Source organism: Egretta garzetta, unplaced genomic scaffold, assembly GCF_000687185.1.
Source record: "Egretta garzetta isolate BGI_Z169 unplaced genomic scaffold, ASM68718v1 scaffold620, whole genome shotgun sequence".
In the NCBI taxonomy this organism is placed as follows: Eukaryota; Metazoa; Chordata; class Aves; order Pelecaniformes; family Ardeidae; genus Egretta; species Egretta garzetta.
The window spans coordinates 539,309-549,615 of NW_009258309.1; the positions used below are offsets into that span (position 1 = coordinate 539,309).

Genomic DNA, 10,307 nt, shown 5'->3' on the forward strand with positions numbered 1-10,307 from the left:
TATTTTAAAAAGGAAGATTCATGCCCATGATGGTTCTCCACAGATATACTACAGGTTGATAAATACCATCTTTGTTTGACTAGCTAGTCTCATGAAATATAATTACATGGTTAATTACAGGTCTATTGAAAACACACAAGTCTTCACAAAAACGTATCGCTTAGGTCCAGCCAATTGCTGCTGGTTGGAATTTAATTACACAACTTTTTGTTTTACATAATTGGACATTCCATACCCAAACCCTTTTAACTGCTCTTGCTCTTACTTCATGTAAGGAATTACATCTGATAAGCTTGGAAAAAGCACCTGTCTTCATTGTATAGTACAAGCTCAGAAATGAGGTACATTGAACTCTGCAGTTTGAAAGATTCCTCCCATCCATCCCTACATGGAAGATACAAAGAAGCTAAGAAACTAAAATTGCAGTAGGTAAACGACACGTTCTTAACACTTTCTTCCAACCCAATAAACAGGGAAATTACACAGAATTTTCCTTTAAAACTGTATTTACACATTCATGCTTGACATACAACCCTAGAAAAGATTAAATCAGAACACTGAAAGAATCCTAAAAGGTTCAGTCTCCCTGAGTCCTTGATGATGCCAGATGTTGCACAGGAACTCAGGAATATCTCCAACGTTTTGGTTCACAGAATCCTACTGACCTACATTTCTAATTTTGGCTGATACATATTTTTGTAAAGCCCCTTAGGAATAACATCAGGGAACACTAGAGAGCAGAGTATTATTTTATGGAACAATATACCCCTCTTGAGAAAAGTCTTTACCAAGCTATTAATCTTGAAGTCTAAAGTGGTTGTCTCCACAGGAGCATCTGATGCAATATACTTACTCTTTTCATCTTTAGACCTTTTCCACCCTTTCTTTTCCAGCAAGCACGCTTTCTTTACAGACAAAAGGATGCAAGCAAGTTCTCTTGAATAGTTTTTCCAAACTATTATTTTACGTATTCATTCATAACACCTCTTACCCATTTTTTCATATTTAAACTGTCCTAACCACTGTGTTCTCTCCTTACATTAGCTCTCTCCCTATTATCCAATATGTAACTGCTTTTATGTCTAATTATTCTTTTGTTGATCAGTTCTTAATTTCTTTTTTTTTTTTTTTTGAAGACAAAAAATGACAAGACACCATTTCTTAGTTGAGGAGTTTCACAAGTTACGTACAAAAGAATTCTTAAAAAGAAATGCAAGGACAGCAAGCCATGCTGAAACCAAGTATTCAATAAACACTCCTAATGGCTTGCAATTAAAAACATTCATTACCACCTACTTTTTCAAACTACTGATGGCTTTTCAAAAAGCTTCTTTTAGTTTTTTAAAAACTGACTGCAAGACGAATTATCTTTCCAGATAACAGACTGTGCCAATGTGGCTTTCTAGGTCTAGACAAATCCTTCTTCATGTTTCCCTGAAATTCAGAATTAATTTTCAAGTAGAACAGACATTTACCTCCTAGCTATTTTAATGTCTCTGAGTTACCTATATAGTTGTTGAAGACTGAACTATGGAACTTTATTCCTCAAGAGTCTCCAACTCCTGTCCTGTATTGAATGACATTATCTTCTGTTCAGTATGAAATTCCCCTCAAATCCCTAACTCTCTGAATACCGTAACTTCTATTTTCTGACGAGTCCCTATTTTGTACTGTTCCTCTTAATTTTCTCTCATTCTCAAAATAGCTCCTGTAACAGTGTGATTTTGACTATCTGAAGGGTAGGTCTGTATAATCTAACACTGGAAAGACTACTTCCTTATTTTACTACTTTGCATGATGAACTGACCCTGGCTATTACACAGAACATTTTGGGGTGGTTTTTTTTTGTGCGCAGTTGGGGTTTTTTTTCTGCCTGCATCTTTATCCACTTATTTTGTTCCTATTTTTCTTGCACAGCTGTTGTTCTTACTTATCTAAAATAAAGCTTTTGAAAGAAATAGGTGGGTATTTCTACAGTGTGATTGTAATTATGTTCCATTTTTACATTCACTTGAAAAAGTGTATTTACCTAGAAATAATTCTATTTCTCTTAGAACTAAAAAAAAAAAAAAAAAAAAAAAAAAAGGGGGACTGACTTACCTTGAATAACATGAGAATTATCCTTCAGAAAGAAGTTATACAAATACTTGGGGATAAAAGCAGACATGCAGGCATATGCCAGAGCTGAAAGAATTAGAAAAATAGAAGCAACTACAGAGGCAGAAACATAAATACACCTAAAAAAGTTCATTATTAAGCCAATAATAAACATAAATACTGAAATCAATCTATATACAAAAATCATTGTAAAACACATAAAAAGGGCACATTCTTATTAAATAATTGTAAAAGCTCCTAAAAAAGTCTCCTCCTGTCACTGAGGATAAAAAGCTGGCTGGACCTGTTCTGCTCCCAGCTTATTTCCATACTTCTCAGTGACAAAGATGATGTTTGGAAAGCCATAGTGATGTTTGTACCAAAAAGTGAAGGACCCTGGATGAGCAAAACGTTAGAAGACAGTTTCAGACAACTGCATTGTTGCAGTCTTCTGGGTTTGCCCTACAGAACTTACACCCAGTTTATGCCCCATCAGTCTTGCATCACATCTCTTACTTCAGCTCAGAGACTAAAGACAATAGAATTCAGGAAAAAAACCACAGAGTGGAATATAATTAAAAATACTGTCAAAAAGATCAACAAAAACATCTTCTATTTCTCAACAGCTCCTCACATACATACCAAATAGAGATTAGAGGGTAAATACTTAAGTGTTTATCTCCTTACTAATTCCTGGGAACTTGGCTAAGAGACAATCTATTGTACCACAATTCTTAGCCATGGTGCTAGACCACAGATACGAAAAAGAAATATGGGTTTGTTGTAAATTGTCTAAAGATAACAAATGTAATTTTAGACGTTTCTAAGCAAAACATCGGATTTATTGCAAATATGACATAGGATCATGTTATAAATGAATTCCATGTTACAACTTTTCTAGCACCGAAAGCACTTTTTAAACATCTGAGCTGAATGTATACAATTAAGTTCATAATCCAGAACACAAAATTTTACATAATTGCTACTATTATATTTTGTTACAATCAAACTGTATAGGAACATGTCCAAGACCAAGAAAAATCTGTTGAAATATTTAAATTAGTATGCACAGTAGGCATAATAGGAGTCATTGTCCTAAGAAACTAGTTTTCCCACACACAGAGCTTATATAAAGAAAGCCAGGTGCAAAAGAATAGAAGATTGGACTAGACCTATTCTGAACAAATCACATTCTAAGAAGGTAAAGGCCACATATCCAAAGTTGGTCTAATAAGCTTTTAGGCATTTAAAACCATCATCAGCTTTTCTGAATAAAGCTAGTCTGACATGTTAATGGTTAGGTTAACAAATACTGCATTCACATTAAACAAGGCTGTACTATAGCTTCACTGAAAAAGACAAGTATAGAGAAGCATTTCTTGCTTTCCTATAATCAAGGTTATTTGTGCTTTTTATTATATATTCATTATTGTACTTCGCAATAAATAGAGGTTTTGAACCCCTGCTTGAAGAGCAGTACACCACATATGCTTTTCAAAAACTAACCATTTCTTCTGACCTGTGTCAATAAGAGCTTTAAAATTCCTTTGTAGCTACAGAAAGTTTCCATCTATAAGCAGGTGCACACACATCAAAATGTCTACAACAGATGACAGACTGTACTTCCCCTTCACCCCCAGAAGAAAAAGGTACTCACCTTCATTGTTAAAATTCAAGTACAGAAATGGCGCACAAAGAGAATCAAGACCTAAAGAGAGAAGAGCCATGAAGAAATGGCATAAAGAGCTCATTCATTGTAATGCACAAGATAAATTTATTAATTTGTCACAAAAATCTGCATACTTGACACTGATTATAATTCTGCAATGTCTGGTTTCACCTGTAATGGTGACAACTGCTGTGAAATCAATGCATGAAAACAGAGAGGATTTCAAATTGTTGAACTATAACGCTGAATTGATTATCCTGCCAAGGCTTCCATGAAATGCGATTTACCATCCCAAGAACTCACTCAGTAACTTCTGCAGCTTTACCTTGGAACTGAACAGTAAGCAAGTGACTGAAACTTAAGGAGAGTAATTATATCAGAAAGAGTGGCACAATTTTGCATTATGAATTAAATATAAATTATTTGGATCTAATTTTGCAATAACCCACAGATTCATTCTTCAAAAGAAACAGAAGGGAAAGCACTCAAAAAAAGCCTACATTGTGGAGAAGAAGGGGAGGTATTTTTAAGTCAGTCATAGCTTTCCAGTTAATTATCTGACCTTGCCAACTCGTCAAACTCACCTTGCCAGTATACCAAATCAGGATGGGAAACAACCCAGGCCTTTAATACACGTCTAAACTTTGCATGACCCTCTGGTGATGACAGCAGTTCATCATACTGATGGCAACGAGGAATATCAACTTCAATCTGCACCACAGCCAAGCATATAATATAAAGAGAAATCAGGATAAGTGGGGTATTACTACAGCAATCTTGCAACACTAGAGGTGGAAATCAGCCAAAAGATTGTAGGTCAGAGCACCATCATAAATACAATCTGCTTTCTCCATCACTCTCAAAACCAAAACTGAAAGGGGACATGGACTAGCAGCCCTGTCAAAGATTAGAAATAGATTTTTTTTTTCTTTTTTTCCCCCCCAGATTCATATTTTTAAAAGGATTCTAACCCCTGAGAAAGGTAGAAAGCAGATTACAATTACAGGTTTTTTTTCTGGCCCAATTTTGGACTCATTTCAGGTGCTAATATCACTTTGCTCTAAAGGACAATCAGAGTTCTCAGAGCATTGTACCCAATTTAATGGAAAATATTTCTTCACCCAGCTGAAAGGAACAGCTGTTGCTCGTGACCTCTTTTTATGTCTGGCAAGACTTCTTGGAGAACCAAATTGCTCAAGAACCCATTTCTGTGAAGCACAGCTCACCTTACAGGATCTTAGGGTACTCAGCACTTTCAGGTACAAGGTCCAATAGGCACAACAAACATCCGATAAAAACTGGACTTTTAACAATATATGAGCAATACTGTTCACTACGCTTTGTTGCTGGTACAGAAACATTGACTGTGAAGTAAAAGAGGATTTCACCTTCCACATGTTATAAACTACTTGTTCCTATTGGTTTTGCATGATTCTTGCTATACCGTGAATAGTGTTAGAGGACAGGGGGAACCCTTTTAATATTATCAGCTACATCTGCTGTAAAAGGTAAATTACTGTGACTGGTGGGAAAGACCTTTGCATTACTTTAAGTGACAATATTTGATAATGCCGAAGTCTTACTTGTCTGTCTGTAGGGATCGGTGTGTCTTTATCAATGGCATCATATTTTGCTTTTATGGCACCCTAAATGGGGAAGAATACTTGAATTTAGAAAGCTTTTACTAACATAAATGCATATTACAATGTACACACTGATATACAGAAGTTGATTGTCTTCGTTAGGTGCATTAACTAGCAACCTTTTTTCCCTGAAAAAAATTTCCCAAAGTACAGAAAATTCTGAGAGCTGAATTTTAACAAAACCATCTTTATTCTGTTATAATTCAGGACATAAAGATCTTTCTGTGACCTCCTCAGTACGATCTTCAGTGATTTTCAGTTGTTTATGCAGAAAGCTATGTACTTGACAAAGTTTTCCATTTTCAAGTTAAGAGATGCTCCCAATTTAAATTCAGTGCTTACCTCAGCCACTGGGAAGTGGCTTTCAGCATCATCCCTGCAAAAGCACTGAATCTGTCTGCCTGTTAATTAATATTTATATTACCAATATACACTACTCTTAAGTAGCCTGCCCTTGCACGAATCCCAGACAGGCAAGCAAACAAGTCCATCTTAATATTATGGGACAGGGAAACACTATCCACAGTGTACAGATAGTAAGCTGATGAAGAATGAGAACTGACTCATCTCCCAAGACCCAGGGTACAACCCTGACCAGCAGTTGTTCTTTACCTTTACAGCTTTTTTTTTGGTCATATTATATAGCACTCAGCAGATCAAATCCTAAGCTAAATATCTTAAGTAACCTGGGATGCATTATCTTTAAGAACCTCTTTGCCGCACTACTGCAAGTTGAAAGCAAAGTAGATGCAAAAGCTGGGTAGTCAAGCAATCTTTGTGAGGAGTCCTTATTTCTGGGACATTCCTGCCCTTTGTCCAAAAGGGTTACTTTTAATTTATTTATTCTCCAGTTTTTGGAGGACATGTATTGATTGGTAGGTGAGAAAAATACATTTGATAAGTTCCATCCTGTTTTGCGCAACTATTGCTGACTGAAGCAGAAGGATTCTAACTGCATTTGTCAAAAATATTAAAAATCAAACCAAAACCCCCTGTTAACTACCAATTTAAACAATCTAACAAAATTTGGCTGTATGGGTATTATTTTTACATCCCATAATCAAAATTAAAGGCAGTCAAGTTTACATACCCCTTCTCTGAAATCAAATACTAGAGACAAGAAGGAAGTTTGTCTAAACATTGTCTTTGTTCACACAATTTCATGACTCATTTTATTTGAAATTCCAGTAATTCTACCTGCCAAATCTTCAAATTAATTCCATTTTCCCTGTCAATCCCATTCCCTCCCCAGTCAGTACTGGAACTTCTGCAAATGCCCTCCCATTACCCTTACCTCAACACCCAACAGGGCAGCCCAGGTTATGCCTCTCAGAAGAGGAGGGATGTCAATCCTGGCTTCTTTCCAAATTTGGTTTTTCTTATATGGGTAGGCCTTCAAAGAGAAGAGATTAACAGCAAAAAACTTTACCGTGTAACTGAAACAATTCAAATCCCAGTCCTGGGATGGTCTTTCCTCCAAAGGACAAATGCTGTCAGCCTGAACAGTAAATGCAAGTTTTACAAGTAAATTTCACTCCTAACTGGAAGGCCTGGGTGAAGGACTACTGTTTGAAGTAAAATACCCACTTCTTCTCATAAATGTATTCATGTGCTTTGGTATATACTGGATATAGAAATTTACTAATCCAATTTTACTAAAAGGTTTTTTTTCATTGTATGTTTCTTTTCATACTATGTATTCAACTTTGTTTTATTAAACATTTCTAGTTTATACCTTCCTAAGTACTGCACTTGATGATGTGCATCAGCTCTCTCTCATTCTTAAGCAAGAATCCATCTCTCTGCATATATGTAAATTAGGGACTGGCATTTTCCCTCCTCAGTATAAAACTGGTGTTTCTAACATGGCACTGCTACAGTAAAGACGGATATTATTTTCAAGTACCTTACTGCTTTGAAACACAGAAGTGTTACAGGCATATTTATACCTGTAATAGCTTAGTCTGTTATGAAATAAAGGATGCAGAAGTATTTTCTTCAGTAAATAACAGGTATTAGCAGCAGCTCTATTTTCATGTGCATACTTTAAGATCTCCTTCTACATTAATCACTACTGAAAAGACCTATTTATCTTTTTTTTTTTTTTTTTTTTTTTTTTCTTTTTTCTCTCCAATCTCTTTATACTTCTGTAGGATTTTCTTCCCCATTCCCCACTGTGGTCTCTTGTACCTCTGCTTCCTTTTTCAATTACTTGGTCTTTTAAAGATCCTCTAATTAACAGACCAAATCCAATTATCCTGCATCAGAAAGATTCCATACCTTCAACAGCCTGTCAAACAGGACAATTCTATTTAGTTGGTACTCTGTGTCCCTCTCCCGGATGATCAGAGGAAGACTAGCAGCTGCAGACAGCTCATTACTACTATTTGAATGAGGCAAAGTTGACTGGCTGGAAAAAGAGTTAGGATAGGAGTGAACAGCAAGAAATACAAATCATTGTGAAAAAAATTAATATCCTGTGATGCACTTCTAAGTCAGAAACAAGTATAAATGGATAATTTTGAATGTTCAGCACAAACAGCTGATTTCCAGAACAGAGAAACAGGCTAGGATCCTCAGTTTGGTATCAGGGCCCCAAGTCTACCAGTGCAGAGTGCTTATCAGCTCTCCCTGACTTTAAGACTCAAACAAGGACATGTTAGGTTTCTTTTTGGAAGACAGTTGTGTCTAGCTGTGCAAATAACTCAAAGTTCAGTCCCTAACATAAACTTATACACACACTTACTCATCTTCAAGCAATGGATAAAATGCTTCCCCACCAACATCTTTCAGTCTCTGAAATGAAGAATAACAATAATTCATTATTAGAATGCTGCTCAGAATCCAAGTGGAAATATTTAGTGGAATATGAAAACTATTAATTAGTAATTCATTTGCCAAATTTAGTAGCTTGCCTTGAGACCTAAGCATTAGTTCAGTCCTCCCTCAGCAAAGAAACATACAGCCTTTAATGCTAAAAACTTTTGCTAACACAGGCTTTTTGAGTTGATGGAAGTTCTGCCTGAAGATAATGCTTCTCTCATTCATTCAGCTATTTCCACACAAAAAATAGCTTACATATGCCATGGATTAATAGATCAATAGTATTACATAGTTCTTCTTTTCCTCACTCTTCTACATGGACTTATCCAAGTAGGTGCAAAGCAACTGCACAACTTGGTTTTAAGGTTTTAACCAGTTCAAGAGTTATGCAAATTTGAATTCCTTTTAGTAGCAGCATCTGAAAGCTGCACAGAAATACAGACACTCTCTGGAAAGGTGACAGACAAGCATGCCTGGACTTTCGCCTGAAGTTTTCAGACACCTTTGGTGCATCATTTGGGGGTGGGACTTAGATGATCTTTAAGGTCCTTTCCAACCCAAACCATTCTATGATTCTATGATCATGATTAACGTTTAATATCATCCTCCCTGCAGTGCACTGTTTTGCAGTTCAATCCCTAACTTAAAGGCATACAGCACACAGCCTGTCCTCCTGGGATTGACAGAGCAGTTCATTCTCAGTTCATTCAATACTGACCCTCTTTTGATTATAAGCATCATGCTCTGCTCAATGAAAGGTGTTTGAAGAATTGCTTAAGTTCAAAAATTTATTTCAACTAACACTGAATGGTTATCTTCCCCAAAATGAAACTTCAGTATATACTTATTTGCTGCTGTACTAACAGAAGTAGGCAACAACATCCAAAATTATGGATTAAAAAGTTTAAAAAAAAAAAAGCCTTACAAGCTGCCCTTTTGTAGGAACAACAGTAGGAGCTGCAGCGCATATTACCTTTAAAACAGCTGTTGCATACTCTTAACCTTATCCCTACCCCCCAAGCCCCACCAACCAAGCACACAAAATAACAAACTTCTTTGGTCTGTTTTCACACATTTGTGTGAAATTTCTTCAGTAGAACTTTGCATTATATGTTTACACAGTATTTGCCACATTGCCCCCAAAATAAAGGCAATGGTGGCAGAGATCAAGACTTCAGAAGTCACGTTCCTTTCTGTATTAACCCCTGCAATCACATGGAAAGGTTTTTTTATAAAGACCGTGACAGAACTGCATTTGCTACTATAAAAAGCAAGCTGCAAACAGTGTGGCATAAATTTCTAATTCTACAGCAGTAAAGCTCTACATGTGCAAAGACATGCGACTAACTAAAACATTTCAGTGATATATTCAGTAAATCTTGAAACTGATCATTACATCAGGCAAAATTTTGAGTTATCATACATTGATTTTTCCACTGAAGACAGAAGAAAACTGCATTACTGCATTTTTGCAAAACGGTTTTAAGTGATCTTTTGAACTAGTTGTTTAATAGTTATATATACCAAAGATTAGTAATTAACTCCTGGAAACCTGGTCTCAACTTTAAGTATAAAGCCTTTAAGGAGCTGAAACTGAATTAAGTTGATCTTTCTTTTGAATATTGTGAGCCACCTACAGACAGGAATTAAAGAATGCAAGAAGACACTCGCTGTCCAATTAGTTTAGCAATCGTGGAGAATATCAGGTACTACAGAACTATTTGGGCTACACCAGAACAAAGAAGGTAACAAAAATAAGGAAACTGAGCGACAGAAGATAAACCAAATTTAATGAGCTTTTGCAGACAAAGCAATTTAGTAGCATAAATCACAATCTGACTTGGATGCCGGGAAGTGTTCTCTTAGAATCAGTAACTGTCATTTGTAGGACCAGCAGTAGGAGCTGCTGTTGCATATTGCCTTTAAACAAATGTTTCTGCAGTGAAGACATAAGAACAAGTGCACGATATCATTCTTACGTTTCGGAGCTGGCACAGAGACAAAGTCACAGTTGTGTCATCTAGGAGGGAACTTCTATCTCGTCCTTGCCCAAAGCTCTCACCATCTTCTAATAA

The 10,307-nt window shown here is 36.2% G+C and overlaps 1 protein-coding gene across 4 annotated transcripts in view; it reads right to left on the reverse strand.

Moving 5' to 3' along the window:
* Positions 1–10,307, reverse strand: part of TBCK (TBC1 domain containing kinase) — a 113,261-nt gene that overhangs the window by 60,336 nt on the left and 42,618 nt on the right. For 3 of the 4 annotated variants that reach the window (XM_035894718.1, XM_035894711.1, XM_035894731.1), the window contains exons 12-19: positions 10,212–10,307; positions 8,156–8,205; positions 7,690–7,819; positions 6,704–6,802; positions 5,350–5,412; positions 4,351–4,477; positions 3,755–3,805; positions 2,101–2,184 (exon numbers count right to left, since the gene is read on the reverse strand). The exon at positions 10,212–10,307 is cut by the window's right edge and continues 2 nt beyond it. In XM_035894718.1, the coding sequence (XP_035750611.1) occupies positions 2,101–2,184; positions 3,755–3,805; positions 4,351–4,477; positions 5,350–5,412; positions 6,704–6,802; positions 7,690–7,819; positions 8,156–8,205; positions 10,212–10,307 (700 nt within the window). The remainder of the gene's footprint in view (positions 1–2,100; positions 2,185–3,754; positions 3,806–4,350; positions 4,478–5,349; positions 5,413–6,703; positions 6,803–7,689; positions 7,820–8,155; positions 8,206–10,211) is intronic. The other variant, XM_035894727.1, reaches the window with a different exon arrangement.